Source organism: Trichechus manatus, unplaced genomic scaffold, assembly GCF_000243295.1.
Source record: "Trichechus manatus latirostris isolate Lorelei unplaced genomic scaffold, TriManLat1.0 scaffold00021, whole genome shotgun sequence".
NCBI lineage: Eukaryota > Metazoa > Chordata > Mammalia > Sirenia > Trichechidae > Trichechus > Trichechus manatus.
In genome coordinates, this window is record NW_004443957.1 from 11832937 (window position 1) to 11850014 (window position 17078).

The 17078-nt window shown below is 43.5% G+C and overlaps 1 protein-coding gene across 2 annotated transcripts in view; it reads right to left on the reverse strand.

Annotated features, from left to right (window-relative positions):
* The window catches only part of TNR (tenascin R), a 497374-nt gene that overhangs the window by 22190 nt on the left and 458106 nt on the right, over positions 1–17078 (reverse strand). For both annotated transcript variants that reach the window (XM_023728058.1, XM_004372844.1), the window contains exons 13-18: positions 16632–16751; positions 15570–15716; positions 11563–11682; positions 8054–8197; positions 6795–6925; positions 5696–5828 (exon numbers count right to left, since the gene is read on the reverse strand). In XM_023728058.1, the coding sequence (XP_023583826.1) occupies positions 5696–5828; positions 6795–6925; positions 8054–8197; positions 11563–11682; positions 15570–15716; positions 16632–16751 (795 nt within the window). The remainder of the gene's footprint in view (positions 1–5695; positions 5829–6794; positions 6926–8053; positions 8198–11562; positions 11683–15569; positions 15717–16631; positions 16752–17078) is intronic.

Sequence of the window (17078 nt, forward strand, 5' to 3'; positions counted from 1 at the left end):
AAAGGGAATAACTACATTAATAAATACAGAAAGAGACCTCATTGGAGGCTAAGGTTGTTGATATGTGATAAACTGGGCAGTATGATTAACTCAAACTTCTGAACTGACACCTGTCCATCTATCCATTTTGGACATGCATGGGAATGGCTTCTTCAAATAGGATGCTTAGTGGCGTACCCCTTTCCCCAAGCCAACTCCCAAAGAGAGGAGAAAGTGGACCTCTCCTTTCTAGGAGTTTGCTTGTATCAATGAAGTAAGAACTCAAGCTGTCTCTCCCTAGTGGAGCAGGGAAGAGCCTCTTCAACACCTCACTTCAGGTGTGATATATAAGGGTAGACAGCAGTGGACAGTGATAATTAGGCTTTCCTTTCCAATGGTAAGCCACATATCTTACAACTATGTAGATATGCATGATCTAACACCTTTTGTTCCAGAACACAGGGTTTGCCAATCGTCATTAATTTTCACAGCCTCACAAATGGAAGCTTTTGCTGGAGTAGACCCCAGAGTTTACATTGATTATACAGGCCAGCTAAGCCCAGATGCGGGACAGTCAGAGCAAAGGCAGTAAAAAGAAAACTGCATCACCCATCTCTGGGTACCTCTGCAACTGACTGTCTTCGCTTAACCTCAAGGTCAAGACAACCTATTTTATACTCTTCACAGTCTCTGAGGCCAAGCTTTAGCTAGAGCCTTGTTTGCTTCTTATAGTACTAAAAGAGACAATGAAACGTGCCTCTCAGATGATCATTTCAGCAAGTCCCTGTTGCTCTGCAGGGAATATTTGTTTCCTCATTTATATTCATGTCTCTAAAAGACAAGTAGACCTTGGATGAAATTTCAGGCGACAGTAAATTATAAATAATGTATTCATTTTTTTTTCTCTTCCATACTACTTGTATTAAATTCCCCCAGAGTCTTATGCAAACACCAGAGACAAGAGGACAGGAAGCTATTAACATGATGGAAATTATGAAATGGGCTTATGTTATGTGGCAGGAACACAACAAGGAAAGACATCTTGGTCAAAGGAGGTTTTTGATGTTTTATTGGGGCAGGTTCTTTTCTTTTCTTCTCTTTCTTTTGTTTTTTTTAAGAATGTCTCAACTCTTTTCCAGACCACTAACTAGGTATTTGCTTGAAATGAGTCTCTTACCTTGGTCCGCTCAGGACAAGGTGAGGGTTTATCAATGGGTGGAAACTTCTTTGGAGCCCAACTTTAAGAATTTTTGTTCCATAAGAGAGAGAAGGAAAAAAAAAAAAAGAAAAAGCAACCACAGGTATCACAATAGAGGGCCTTGGCCAGAGTGGGAGAAAAATATAGAACAAAATTCAAACTCACACACACACGCACACACACACACACACACACACAAATACCAGACTTACTGGTCAGACAGAGACTGTAGGAACCCCTGAGACTATGGCCCCTGGACACCCTTCTAACTCAGAACTGAAGCTACTCCTGAGGTTCACCCTTCAGCCAAAAACTAGACAGGTCTATAAAACAAACAATAACACATGTGAGCAACATGCTTCTTAGTTCAATCACGTATACGAGACCAAATGGGCAACACCTGCCCAAAAGCAACGATGAGACGGCATGAAGGGACAGGAGAAATGGACAGATGGAAATGGGGAAACTGGGGTGGGGAAGGGGAGAGTGTTGATGCATTGCAGGGATTGCAACCAATGTCATTAAACAATGTGTGCATAAATTGTAGAATAAGAAAAGAATTTGCTCTTTAAACTTTCACCTAAAGCACAATTAAAAAAAAAAAAAAAAGCAACCAAACCAGTTGCCTTCAAGTTGATTCTGACTTATGGCGACCCTACATGTGTCAGAGTAGAACTGTGCTCTATAGGGTTTTCAGTGGCTGATTTTTTCAAAGTAGATCACCCGGCTTTTCTCATGAGGTGCATCTGAGTGGATTTGAACCACCAACCTTTTGGTTAATAGCAGAGTACAGTAACCGTTTGTGCCATCTAGGGACACCATAAGAGAAGATGATAGAAAACACTCAGGATGATCAGCTGAGATCAGCCAGCCCTAAGAACAGGATGCTGCTGCATAGAAAGGCCAGGTACTGTCAATGAAAGGATGCTGGTTGCTAGAATGAAATTAACCTCTCAACCTATCAGCCCTGGTTTGTCATCCCATACGAGGCTTCGAGTATTCCTTGGACTTTTGCTCAGCAGGAGTAGTGCGTACCTGAGGGGGCCATGCTGACATTACTCCAATCTTGTAAGTGAAGATACTCTGCTCTTCTTCAATTTTACATCTTTCCCTTCTTGGTAACATCCCCATTGCCACCCTTAGGAAGCTGGTACTCTTATATTCTCTTCCTCCTCTACCCTTAACAGAATCTGGGGGGATGGCACAAGCAATGAGGACTCATTAATATTAAAATGAAAATAACTGTATAGGCTTCATATAATTTATTCAGGGACATTTGCTTTTGGAGTGGCAGAGTCTGAAATTAGAGGGATTTTGGGCATTATACTCTGCAGTAGTACTTCTGGATGTACCCCATCCTTGCGAGGGGTATTGAGAGTCCTCTCCTCCTGGGGCTTTGGTTTACACTATGAGCACACTATGACTGCTCTGCAGCTGGGATTTAACTATTTGATTCAACCAACATTAGATCATGTTGGCTATGTGCCAGGCTTTGTGCAAAGCGCTTTCACATATGTTATTTCTGTCCTTGAACTTTTCCTTCTGCAACCTGAAGTGATTTTTTTTTTTTTTCCAGTGGGTTCTGATGAATCTCCAAGACAAAGCCTGCAGGATTTGGTGTGCAGCAGTGACTTAAATTTGAATGTGAGCTTTCCATCAAAATCCCACAAAAGCTTCCAAATCTGGACATGTCTTTTCCATGTACCAGAGGCTGGTCCTCCTCTGGTACTCCAGACTCTACATGGAGCAGCTCGGTCAGTAACTACATTGATTGTACAGGCAATTCAGTTGGGCTCTTTCATTTTTTCCTTTCTGAGTTGGCATTGGTCAGTGCCCCAGGAACACAGTGTCAATTGGAATCTCCTCAAAAGAAACCTAAAATACACCCTAGTGGTCTCCTGCATTGTTCACAAAACAAAGACACTAGCCTGGCCTCCTCTCCAGATTTCCATGTGGGCTGTTAACCCTCTGATTACTTGATCCTGCTGAGCCCCCAGGCAGATTTGGAATCTGAGATCAAAAGTCTTGCATACCCCTTGGGGAGGTTTCATCTAAGCGAGGGTCATGGTGGACACAGAAGCTGGTCTACCTTTCAGCCCAGAGGGATATGGAGCAAAACACAGTTGTAAGATACTGCAAAAACTTCAGGAATATTGTCATATGGCTCACAACAGGTAGCTGTGGCATTACCAGGACGGGAATTAAAAGCTCATGCTACACTGAGCAAGCATTGAAACCCACGCATTTTAGGGATGAAATGATTAGCTTAGACCTAATAAATATGCAAACCTGGAGCTCTGTTCAAGTGTCTACTGTCGGTGTCCTTATTACGGGAAAGAAAGTCTTAATTCAGTGAAAAGCTCTCATCCATGGGTCTTGGGCTGGTAGTTTGGAAAATGGGACCATGGAGGACCCTTTAATCAATCTGTGAATGTGCAGGGAAAAGCTTAAATAAGATGAGGATAGCACCTTTGATCTAAGACACCCTTTGAAAGGGCATATAGGATGAGCATAAGTGACTTCAGCCCCACAAAGAGATCAAGTGTCCTCCAAGTTCCACTCGGTAAGGACGCATCTCTGGGTTCATGCCTTGACTGTATGACCAAGGTGTATTTTTATTTTTTAATTAAAAAATTATTTTTATGATTAATGTGCTCACTATAGGAACTTTGTGGGGTATCGAAAAAGAAGGAGAAAATAGGACTCATTCACAATCTCATCATGTAAAGGACCATTGGTGGCATTTTGGTGTATTTGGGCCAGTGTCCTGCTTTGTCATTTAGAACAAGTCCAGTGGGGGAGGCACCTGGGCTGAGGCTGGAGGACTTTCAATCACCTCTCTCTGGGTCTGAGGGAATGGTGTTTGGGGTGTGGACAGAACCCAGTCTGGTACTCTGAGATGGCAGATCATCTTTAGGGGTAAGGGTGTACTCAGAAACATGCTCACGCTTGTCCCACACATATGCACACCCATGCCCCAGAATGTGGGGCGAGGGGATAATTCAAAGTCTAGGCTGGGCAGCCCCACACTGCAGACTGCAAAGAGGATCCATGGGAGGTGGCAGAGGGGCATTAACAGCATGGGCCCCAGAGTCAGAACATCTGGGCTCAAATCCTAGCCTTCCTACTTAAGAGCTATGGGATCTTGGATGAGTTACCTCACCTCTCTGTGGCCCAGTTCCCCCATCTATGAGTAGAAATAATAGTATATAGTACGTAGGCTGTTGTGAGGATTAAATTAGGTAATACATGAAATACAGTTAGAACAGTGCCTGGCAAATAGCACTGAAAGGTTATATATTGGTTTATTTGCTGTTATTATAGACATTAAACCAGTTGCCATCAAATCCATTCCAACTCATGATGACCCATACGTATCAGAGTAGAACTGTGCTCCATAGGGTTTTCAGTGGCTGATTTTTCAGAAGTAGATTGCCAGGCCTTTCTTCTGAAGCACTTCTGGGTGGACTCAAATCTTCAACTGTTTGGTTAGCAGCCAAGCATGTTAACTGTTTGCACCACCCAGGGACTCCATTATAGACATTAGCACACTCTTATCTCTTAAGAGCATTTTTCAAGTGTCTCCTGCTGACTTCAATGGGGACAGGCAGCAGGAATATATGGATTTAGAGACAGATGACCTCAAGGTTTGACCTGCCACTTACTAGCCATTTGATTTCTGCTTACCTCAGTTTCATCATCTGTGAAATGGGGATAATGAAACCTTCCTCACCAGTGGTTGAAAAGACTGAGTTGAGACCACAGGGATGCAAAAGTGCTTTGTGTATGGGGAAGAACCATAGATTTAATATTAAGGCATTACTAGGGTCACTATGAGTCAGAATCGACTCGACAGCAACGGGTTTGGTTTTGGTTTGGTTATTGCTAATTTTACCAGACAAGTCTCTGATTCCAGGCAGCAGAGTGGGGAAGGAGGGAGGAACAATCTTTGCTGGAAAAACACTTGCAGAATAGCTGAACAGGAGCCTGATGTCTTTACTTGGTGCATTTAGCTGGCTTAGATGGACCAGGGAAGTGCACTGCTGTTCTGTGGTTGCCTTGGTAGTGAGACGTTTCTTGCAGTGCAGGGGTGGATTCCTTAATAACAAGGTAATTACCTTGCTCACTGGGTAATCTGCCCCTGTCAAGGATTGTAAATTTGGAAAGAGTCTTTGATTCTGTAGGAAGGTGCTGTGGGGTTGGGAGAGAGACAGATACCAGCCATACCTAGAAGCAGAATCTTTGATGTGGGGAAAAAAATGTGAAACTGTTCACTACAGATGATCTGGTAAGCAAGTTAATCACCGTGCTTACCTTGCCTATTGGATAATCTGCCCCTGTTGCAGTGTCTTGGGAGCGAAGAAGGAAAGAGTAGAAGAAATAACTCTTTTCCTCGGCAGGAAGGTAACTGAGTTACTTTGATAGGCTCCTCCCAGGACAAGTCTCCGCAGAGCGTGCCGAAGAGCCAAACATCACACAGGAGAGAAGAAGGCATCAGAGTGGCCACAGCTCCCTCACCTGTGATGAAGGTGGTCGAGGTGATGCTGCTCCGCATGGTGTCCTGGGCCGCCTGCAGGAGCACGGTGTAGTCTGTGTTCTCCAACAGCCCCTCCAATCGGATCCATGTGTCCTCTGCATCCACAATCAGCTCCTGCATAAGGGGCCAGTGGAAGGGAGGTGGAAGGGAGTGACGAGCCCACAGTATGGGGAAGTGGGGAAGGGAAGTCCAGATTCCATGGCTAGCTAGGACATTAGATAGAAAGTATTGCAGTGGCCATGTTTGTCTTCTCCATCACCCAGTAAGGAGGAAACCAATAAGCAGAGAGGACAGCTCCTATGTGAGACTTAGGTCACCTCCTATCTCACAAGTGAACATTGGGATAAGTGCACCTCGATTATGAAATCCATTGGTTTTCAGAAGACACCGGGCTTTCTTGAGAGTTAAGGAAGAAGCTCAGAAGCAGGATTCTAGCCTCCCCTAATCCCATATCCAACAGAGTAGCTCTGCTTAAATCTAGTATTGTGTATATACGGCTTCTGCATATGATTTCACTTTAAAAAAAGGATTCCACTAGTCAGAAAAGTTTCAAAAGCAGGGCTCCAGATGGACTGTTTTGACCGATGATATAAAACAATACCTGTCATCTCTTTACTGTAGGTCAGACAGATGTAGCCTTTAAAATGCTTATTAAGAGGCATAAAAAGCTGTTGAATTGGTTATGCAGCCTATGTTTGCTTGACCCTGTGGTGAAAAATAGTACCAATACCATATACTTGTATAGACTCTGAAGCTTTGCATCATTATTTTGGAAGAACCACCAAAACTTAGTGAAGCTGCAGGAGTAGATGCCTCTATTATCTAGGGGGAGAAACTGAGGCTTGGAGAGTTTTACTGCTTCACCTCAACTTGTGTAGAGAGTGGATAGTGGAGCCAGGATCAGAACCCAGATCTCATGGCTCTTTCCTCCACCGCATGCTCTACATCCTTGATGGGGAACCTAGTTCTTCTGTGGATTGCTTCCTTCTATCCTCCCCCACCCCGCCCCCCATTTCCACTGGTCGTTTGAGTGGCCTTGCTTGATAGAAGTGGTCTTCCCCCTTTTCAACAAAATCTCACCTTCCGGCTTCCATCGGTGGACTTGTAGGTCAAGACGTAGTTCTCAATCTCTGCCCTGGGAGGCTGCCAGGAGATGAGGGCACTCTGTCTGGTGACTTCACTGGCCGTCAGGTTTACAGGAGGGTCGAGGACTGCAAAGAGGAGAACATTCTGGGATGTGCCTGCCTCTCAGCTCCTCTCTGCTTGATTCCAGGCACATGGATCTATGTGCCCACCTCTGTGTCTCAGAGCTGCTCACAGGCTGACCTCAGTGCTGGCTAGGACAGGAGCATCAAGAGTGCTCCTGGGTCAGAAGATAATCATTCAATGTCATGATCACCCTTGCAGCCAGTCCCCCCTTCCCTCACCCCGGCCTCTGGGCATGGGTTGTGACTTCTAATCTAACCTGCTATGCCTGGGACCATGATCTTGTTAAACTTGCATGTCTGTGAGTCCACTCTTGAATTTACCACATTTCCACACCTCTACTTTTGTCTACTGCTCTCCTGGTCATGACCCCACCCAGCAGCTCTTGCCCTGATATCTAGCCCCTTTAATATCTGTTATGGATTAAATTGTGTCCCTCCAAAATATATATTGGAATTCCTACCCTTATACCTGTGGATGTAATCTCATTAGGGAATAGGGCTTTCTTTGTTATGTTAATGAGGCCATATCAGTGCAGGGTGTGTCCTAACCTAATCACTTCTGAGTTACAAAAGAGCAGATTACACACAGAAGCAAGTACAAACAGGGGGAAGATAGATGCCATGTGAAGATCTCCAAGGAACTGAGGAAGGCTGAGGCTACAGATACTGAAAGAGACAAGGATTTTCTCCCAGAGCAAACAGAGAGTCTTCCCCTAGAGCCAGTGCCCTGAATTCAGACTTCTAGCCTCCTGAACTATGAGAAAATAAATGCCTGTTCTTTAAAGCCACCCACTCGTGGTATTTCTGTTATAGCAGCACTAGGAAGCTAAAATAATATCCATTGAACTTTTCTGGCTAGGCGCATTCCCAGCCCTGGTCTCTCTTGGCCGAGCTCTACTGCTGTCACCCAGACCCAGGGTGGGAGCAAAGAAAGATTCGTGTCTGCTGGCTGAGAGCTGCCTCTCACTTTCACTAGGAGTTGGGCTGGAATCAGCAAAAATAAGAATAGCTCATAGCTGCACTGCCAAAAACTTATAGACTATAATCCAGTCCACTATGAGGAAACCAATCATTCTCAGGGTCCACAAAAGCCTTCAGAGATACTAAGTACGCAGATGACCAGGTACTCACGGGTGGAGAAGTTCGTGCTGATGGTGCCACTGGTGAGAGGCCCACTGGTGGCATACATGGTGACAGTGTAGTGGGTACAAGGAAGTAGGTCAACAAGCTGAAATTCCTCATTGACTCCATCAACCAGGATGGTCTCTCCAGCAACTAAAATCAGATGAATATGAGTAAGGATTGAGTTTAGGAAAGACCCACAAAATCCAAAGGCATTTCACAAGACCCGAGTATTCGAGAATTTTGGAAAAATCTCTTAGAGATTATCCAATTTAGCATCTTATTCAATACAAGGATCCCCTCTCATCCCTTTCTACATCTTTATTGGGCAAATATTCCTTATATGAAGGCCAAATTTTCTTCTTTATAACTTGTATTCAGGCCTTTGGAGTTGCAAAAAATAAGCTACATTCTTTGTTTACATGAACCCTTCCTCCCCACCACTCTTCCTAACCAAGACCTCTCTTCTCTAGACTAAGGAAATTCAGTTCCTCCCCAATTGGAAATTGTCACAATTCTAAAACCCCTCACAATCCTGGCTGCTTTTCTCTGGACAAGCAACAGTTTATCTGTGTCTCGTTTGAAGTGCAAAAACTCAGAAGAGAGTTGAGAATAATAATTGAGATGTACTGACCAATGAAGCAAACAGGGTCGGCCTCTGCTTTTATTTGTGCCATTTGTATTACTCCATTAAGTTTTTTAACAGTCATGTGATACTGTTATTATAGGCTGAGATTACTGCTAACCAAAGATTTTGTTTGTAATCCCCTTCTCAACCTTGTGCAGCTGATATTTTTGGATCTATGGGCAGAACTTTACATCTATTGCATGTTGCCTTGTTGATTGCATATTGGACCACTGTTTCAGTTTATTAAAATATTTTTGAATTTGGATTCTATCAATCACAGCTTTGTTTTACATACAAATTCGGTAAGCATGTCTTCTCTGTATTCTTTCAAGCTGTTGGTAAAACTGTTCCTTAGATCAGGGCCAATCCCACTACTGTGCTGTTAAAATACTCCTGAGTCATTCAGCATTTAACAAAAGAAGTTTACCAGACACGTTTCCAAAGCAGATTGGGCCTAAGGTTTCAAGTTTCTTATAGTCTAAAGGCAAAGAAAGGCACGCAAGTAAGTTAAAATCCAAACTAACTCTTTGGCAGAGACCAAATCTTTTTAGAATCTTCCTTTGCAACATCCCACCATCATTTAATGCTCTAGCCGTATCCTCATGCTCTCTCCAAAAACCCATTGCTGTTGAGTCAATTCCAGCTCATAGTCACCCTGTAGAACAGCATAGAACTGCCCCATAGGGTTTCCAAGGAGCAGCTGGTGGATTCAAACTGCTAACCTTTTGTTTAGCAGCTAAGCTTTTAACCACTGCACCACCGGGGCTCCCATGCTCTCTCAGACCTCTGCAAATGCACACAGGCTGCTCTTTTTCTTTCTTTCTCCTCTTCTCTTTTTTTAAATTTAGCCAAGACCTACCTCCTTTCTTCCCCTCAACCCCCTTGCCTCAAATCATAGTGACCCATTGCATGTGGTCCATCGTGTTCCGTGCTTGCCTCTATCATGGCACCCCTCACATTGAGTTGTAACTATTCGTTTCTCTGAGTTGTCTCTATACAGTGAGTTCTGTGTTTTGTGTCTGAATTCCTATGGCCTTGTAGAATATCTGGCACATGGGAGGTCATCAAAAGTATTTGTTGAATGAGTAGAAGTTAATTGCTATCATGGGACTGTGCACTTTGTATCTATGAGCAGGTACATCTGACTGTCTTGGGAGAATACGAGAAGCTTTAACAGAGGAGATAGTGTTGAAACTAAGACTTGAAGGATGGGCTTTCTAGGTAGACAAGTGGGGAGAGAATTTCCTGGAGAAGGAAACAGCTTGTGCAAATGCATGGAGGCTTGAGAAATCATGGGAGAGTTAAGAAATATAAGATCATTGTTATAGGTTGAATTATGTCCCCCCAAAAATATTTGTTGTAAATCCTAACCTCTATGCCCGTGGTTATAATCCCATTTGGGAATGGATTGGCTTTGTTATGTTAATGAGGCAGGATTAGTGTAGGATGCATCTTGAGTCAATCTCTTTTGAGATATAAAAGAGATTAAACAAGCGAGCACAGCAGAGATGGGTTAAGGTAGATGCCCAGACACATGGAGATCTCCAAGGAATCAGGAAGCAGAAGCTGAAGAGACAAGGACCTCCCTCCAGAGCCAGAGAGAGAAAGCCTTCCCCTAGAGGCGGCACTCTGAATTTGGACTTTTAGACTCCTAAACTGTGAGAAAATAAATTTCTGTTTGTTAAAGCCATCCAGTTGTGGTATTTCTGTTATAGCAGCACTAGATAACTAAAACAATCATGATATGCAAGAAGGAGAAGAAATGTGCACACACACAGAGGGGATAGGATATATTCATAGCAATGATATTCATTCCTTGAGGAGGTTCATTCAATCAGCTACAATTTCAGCTAACTCCAAATATGGCCCATCACGCAATTTTCTATCTTAAGAAAGGATGAAGTGATAAAGTGAGTTTTTCTAATGCCTTGCTGAAATATGAAGGTACTACCCAATTTGCTGATAAAAAAGATAAATATAAAGTGGGTTTGGTAAAATTATTCTTAGTTAACCTGTGCTGGTATGTAGTAATCACTAGTTCCTTTTCCAATTTGCTGAACAGTCTGTTTTAGCTTTTACTCTCCCAAGCTTGGACAGTGAGTTGACTTCTTTGTAGCTTACAGAATTGGCTTTCTCTGCCATGTTTGGAAATCAAGACATCTGCCTGCCTTCTGTTTTTTGGCATCCCTGTTCTCTGAATTCCTGAATATAATCCACAGAATTCTCTGACCACATGTATAATTTAGGTAGGGAAATAATTTTCTATAATTTTTGTATTATTCTATAAAAAATAATAATAGACTTGGGGTACCCAACACTATTTTGTTTTGGGCTTCTCTAGTCAACTTTAAATAGCATAAGGTGAACAAACATGGTGAAGAAGACACTGAAACTCGAAACTGCATGTTGGGTCAACTGTTTGAGCTGGATATGGGTACAGAAGACCAAATAAGAGGAGAGTTTAGTAGTTCCAAATCCCCTGTTACCTGTTATCATGCATTATCTGCTCCAAGTGTGGTCCTATAACTTCAGTGTTTTTCTTACTCTATAAATATCTGGAAAAGTCTGCTTTCTTATCCTTAGCATTTTGGGGCAAGTCTCAGCTCATTCTGAGTTTGTTCCTCCTAGTGCTATTCCTCTGCTTTTGCATTTGTCTTTGGTTACATGCCCTTCTCGCACCTTTCAGACTCAGCTTTCTCAATTCTCATAGCTGATACATTTCACAGAGTTTGGAGACATCTTGAGGAATTTATAGTGTAACCAAAGCGGGAAAACTTCTAACTTGTCCCGTAGATTGACAAAATGCCTTGTTTCTTCACCTTCATACTGGTCTGCAGGCCCCACCCCCACCATTCCCACCTGCCTGGTGTGCAGGCCTGCAGATGCCCACCTGCAAAGTGTGTGAGAACAATAACGTAGTTCTCCACTTCACCCACGGGCGCCTTCCACTGCAGCAGGGCTTCTGTTGGAGTGATATTGGTAGCAATCAGATCTACAGGATTGTCCATGGCTGAAACAGAATAGGAGAGTATGCGTTAAAGGGAAGAGGAGCTACCGGCTGAAAGTACAGCAGACTCTTATCCCAGGAAGTTTCACCCATTGTGCACTTCTGCTTCTGGGCTGCACAAAGTGGTGGAGTGAGTGGAGACCTCTTCCCTGTCTCCCCTTCTAGTTCCATCAGCTCCTTCCTCCTCTACCATCCTTCTTCCTCCCAGATACCTAGTTGTCTCATTGTCCCCAGCTCTTCCTTTCCATTTATTCATTAACTTCTTATGTGCAGAGCATTATGTCAGGTGCTGCAGAGGATTCCAAAGTGGTATAAGTTATTGCCCTTGTTTTTCTGACATTTAAATCTAGATGGAGCAATTAAGAACACTTAGAAGTGGTTATATTTTTCTATTTAATGAGATAACCACATTTGCCAAGCGTCATGGATTGAACTGCATCCCCCAAAAATATCTGTCAACTTGACTGGGTCATGATTCCTAGCATTGTACAATTGTGTACAATTTTGTAAATCTGATGTGATTTCCTTATGTGTTGTAAACTTTATCACTATGATGAAGTTATATGTGATTTCCTTACGTGTTGTAAACTCTATCACTATGATGAGGTTATACTGATGAGGTCTACAAGACTGGATAGTGTCTTAAGCCAATCTCTTTTGATATACAAAAGACACATGGGAACCTCATACCACCAAGAAAGAAGTGCTGGGAGCAGAGCGTGTCCTTTGGACCTGAGGTTCCTGCACTGAGATGCTCCCAGACCAAGGGAAGATTGATGCAGCATAAGGACCTTCCTCCAGAGTCAAGAGAGAGAGAAAGCCTTTTCCTGGAGCTAATGCCCAGAATTTGGACTTGTAGCCTACTAGACTGTGAGAGAATAAATTTCTCTTTGTTGAAGCCATCCACTTGTGGTATTTCTGTTAGAGCAGCACTAGATGACTAAGACACCTAGATATTTGCACTTTCCTAAATGTAGGGGGTGTGCCTTGCGGAAAGCTCTCCACTGAGGAACTTCAGGAAGTGTGGTGGGAGCTCCATGAGGACAGGGGTAGCCCCAGCACCTAGAACTTAGAAGGTACTCCATAAATATTTGTAGAATGAATGCATAAGACCCAGGTTGCCCCTAATGTCACATCTGATTATTGAATTCTTGCTTGCTTCACTACTCACAAGGCTCATTCAGTACTGAGTCCTAGGCATCCTTTTTGTGGCATAGATAGTCAAGGGGATTCTTGCAGGTTTAGGGAGGTCAGAGCACTTTCTGTTAATGCAGAGTTTACTTTATTCTCTATTGCTCATGCCCTAAGCCTTTGCTTTATTACTATGCCTGTCTTCCATGAAGTTGGGATTTATTTTAGAAATGGATGTTATTACAGTAGTGTCTTAGTCATCTAGTGCTGCTACAACAGAAATACCACAAATGGATGGTTTTAATGAAGCGAAGTTTATTTCCTCACAGTCAAAGTAGGCTAAAAGTCCAAATTCAGGGTGTCAGCTCCAGGTGAAGTCTTTCTCTCTCCGTCCGCCTTCTCATCAGTGTTCCCCCGGACTAGGAGCTTCTTGGCACAGGGACCCCTGTCCAAAGGACGTGCTCTGCTCCCAGTACCGCTTTCTTGATGGTATGAGGTCCCCCTGTCTCACTGCTCACTTCTGTCTTTTATATCTCAAAAGATTGCCTCAGGACACAATCCAGTCTTGTAGATCAGGTCTTGCCTTACTAACACAACTGCCTCCCATCCTCATTAACATCATAGAGGCAGGTTTTACAACACACAGGAAAATCACACAATACCAGGAATCATGGCCCAACCAAACGATACACACATTTTTGGGGGGGACATAATTCAAACCGTGACAAGTAGTTTAGGCATCAACTCAACCTAAGCCTCATGTAATTTACTTTTTGGGACCAAGATCTATTGTTGGTTTGAGTCTGCTCTCTAATGGAAGGTTTTCTCCCCCTTGCGTATGTTTCTCATCTCAAAGCAACAACCAGAAAATATTTTTACAATTTTTGGATTTGAATTGTATCCATAATCTGTGCCTTCAGAATTCTTCAGATGAAGTCCTTGTGGACTATGAACGTCTTGATCTCTCTGACACTAAATACGATACCGTGAAAGAGTACTCATTTCCAAAAATTCTAAAATCATAGACCTCAGGTAAAAACAACAACAACAAAAGAAGACATTTCAATGAATAATAGGATTTTGGAAGTTACCACAATAGCTCTGCCTATGCTTGAATAAGGGCAGTTCGGGTTGGTGCACCACAGACTATCTACTTTAGAACTACTTGCTGCTTGTGACCAAGAATCCAAGAAATGAGTTTCTGACCTGAGTTCCTGCTCTTTTTTACCTTGGGGGTAAGAGGTTCTTGAAATCTATTTTACTGTCCTTAATGTCAAGTAAAATAGATTTCAAGACCCTCTTACCCCCAAGGTGAAAAAGAGCAGCAACTCAGATCATTATGTGTCAGAATTGACTGGACAAAAACGGGTTTTTTAAAAAATTTTTTTGGTTCGATGAATAAAAAGCCTAATTTCTTTATCATGGATTTCTAGAACTCCCAGGAAGGTGGACTGTTGTTTTGGTGAATTGCCCTTGAGTTGATTTCGACTTGTGGTGACCCCGTGTGTGCAGAGTAGAATTGCTCCATAGGGTTTTCAAGGCTGTGACCTTTCGGAAGAAGATTGCTGGGCCTGTCTTCTGAGGAGCCTCTAGGTGGGTTTGAACCACCAATCTTTCGGCTAGTTGTTGGGTGTTTAACTGTTTGTGCCACCCAGGGACCCCTTAGGAAGGTGAGAGGGAGCTTCTTTTGGGTCGCTGGTCATCACTTCTGGTCAGTATTTGTTGATACTTTAATGACCACGGATAATTTAATGGGTAGGGTAAGATTCCATTTAAAAACAAACAAACAAACCAAAAATATGGCTGGGTTATCTGCAGTCATAGGCCTGGAAGGAGACTGGGGAAGTTTAGGATATCCTGTAGAGTCTTTAAAAGATTTTTTTTTTTTTTTTACTTCTGAAGGAATATTTCTTCAACTATTGCCTTAGAGATCCTGTCTCTGGGCTTGTGAAAGCATCTACAAAAGCAGTGAGGAATTCCAAGGCACCTTTCCCTCCTTCAGGGAATACCATTCTCTGAGGAAATTAAGCAACCTCAGGAAATCCAGGTGTTCTCCTAATGAGGCATGTTGAATGTTTCCCATGTACTATGGAAATGGTAACTTAACTAGGTCTAGGGGTTGGCTGTCCCCTCTGGTTATTTCTACATCAAGTCTTTGCTAGCTTTGCATGGTTGAGTGGCTGAGGGGAAGGAGAAGGAGTGGCAGTGGAGCTGCTGAAGAAGCCCTGTTCTTGGGCCCTTCCAAGGGCCTTGTTTTCCAGAGGAAGAACACCGCCTTCTTCCTCTCCTGAGCACAGAACAAAAGCAAATGCAGCTTCTACCTGGGGGATTTTGGCCACATATGTTAAAGCACTCCCTGACTCCAAGGGTTATTATTAGAATAACAACTCTTTCCTTGTCTGAGCTCTTTTAAAAAATTAGATGGATTCATCTGGCATGATTCAGATGTCCATGCTGGAGTTCCCTTCCCTCATGTGTCTTTGAAAAGTCACTTTCCAAAAGCGCAGTTCCTAACCTAAACGAGTGAGACTCCTAGACGGTGACTCTCTAAACTTCTGGCTTTAGGTAGGAATGTGAGTGGGGAGAAAAATTATGAATTGCTTTGCATGAGATAGTGAGTCAGGGGAGCACCCAGCAATGGACCCTCAGACCCCAGGACCAGGGTCCTCTATCAGCCAACTTCACCATTTGCCTCTTCTGTTCGTTGCAGGTTCTCAGCCATGGCTCAAGCCTGACATACTGATGGGGCCTGTGCCTACCTGTGTGCACGAGAGTGCAGATGCGCTCACTCTCCTCCCTGCCCCGCACGCTGTTGAGGCTGATTTCGTATTCAGTAGCTGGGTACAGTCTGGTGATGGTGAATTCTGTCACAGTGTTGGGCACTACAGAGCTGTCCAGCCGTCCCACTAAGGAAGAGCAGAATCCACGGTTAGAGTTCAGCAGATCTTTCATCAATGTGGCTCATGGTACAGTCTACATAGGAGCTCATGGCAGTACTTTGTCATAAAGCACAGATAGGTAAGGGTCTCAGCACTAAGTGGGGATGGAAGAGAAATGATCCATGAACAGAGAATGCTGGAACTTGAAGAGACCTTACATACTGGTTCCACCTCCTCATTTTACAGACTCCTCGGAGAAAAGAACCATTTATTAGGTGGTTTTTAACAAGCTGGTCTTCCCTAAGGCAATTACCTTAAGGCAGTATAGAAGGCATGGCTGCAGAGAAAGTTCCATGCAATTCAGAGCAGGATAGCCTCAAAAACTGTCCTGCCCTCTCACTGGAAGTGAGCGTGCACTCCACTTCTTTAACAATGCCACAGCACCAGCCAGAATTGGCAGGATGCAGGTGAGGTCAGGGCCAAGTTCCTCTGACTCATGACTTGACTGGAGTGGTAGAAATAGGACCATGTCACTTGGGTTCCCTCCAAGGCTCCATCTGGCTTTGCTGGGTCTTTAGGCATCCCCCAGGGTACTAGTCTTGGACTTTACATTCTCAGGAACATTCATGATCTTGGGTCTTGGCAAATTCTTTTAGGACTTTTGCATTCTCATTGTACCACATAGATAACAGTGAACAGTTACCCCTGCTGGTAAAGGGTCTGATTTCTAGGCGAATATATCAGCCTTATGTGAGAGCAGTTGGTGAGTGCAGGGTTTTCTTGGCTGCCCCTCATCAACATATACTTCTTCTGATGGAGGAAACCACAGACAGAAGGAAAAATGTGGGCAGTTTGTTGATATCCTCTGGGATATGCTAATTCTCCCATAATAATTTTTACCCAAATCCCATTCATCTTTGAGGAAACAAATAACTGTATTACCTTGTGTGGGCCGATATGATACCCGGTAGTAATCAAAAGATGCAACAGGAGGGCTCCAGGAGACCATCAATGAGTCCTTGGTCACATTGCTAATTGTGATGTCTTTTGGGGGGTCAATTCCTACAAGGACCCGGGTGGTGGTGGAAAAAAGACAGAAAGCACAGTGTGAAAAAGGAATTCCTATTCCTGGTTCTATGTGGACCAAGAATTGATCATGTCCCAGAGGCACACAAGACCTTACTGTGTACTGTTGTTGTTATCTGCTGCTGTGGAGTTAGCACTAACTCATGGAGACCCACGCACAATGGAATGAAATGCTACCTAGTCCTGTTTCATCCCCATGATAGGTTGCAGATCAAATTATTTTCATCCATAAGGTTTTCACCAGCTGATTTTTAGAGGTAGATCACCAGTCTTTCTTCCTTGTCTCTCTTAGTCTGGAAACTC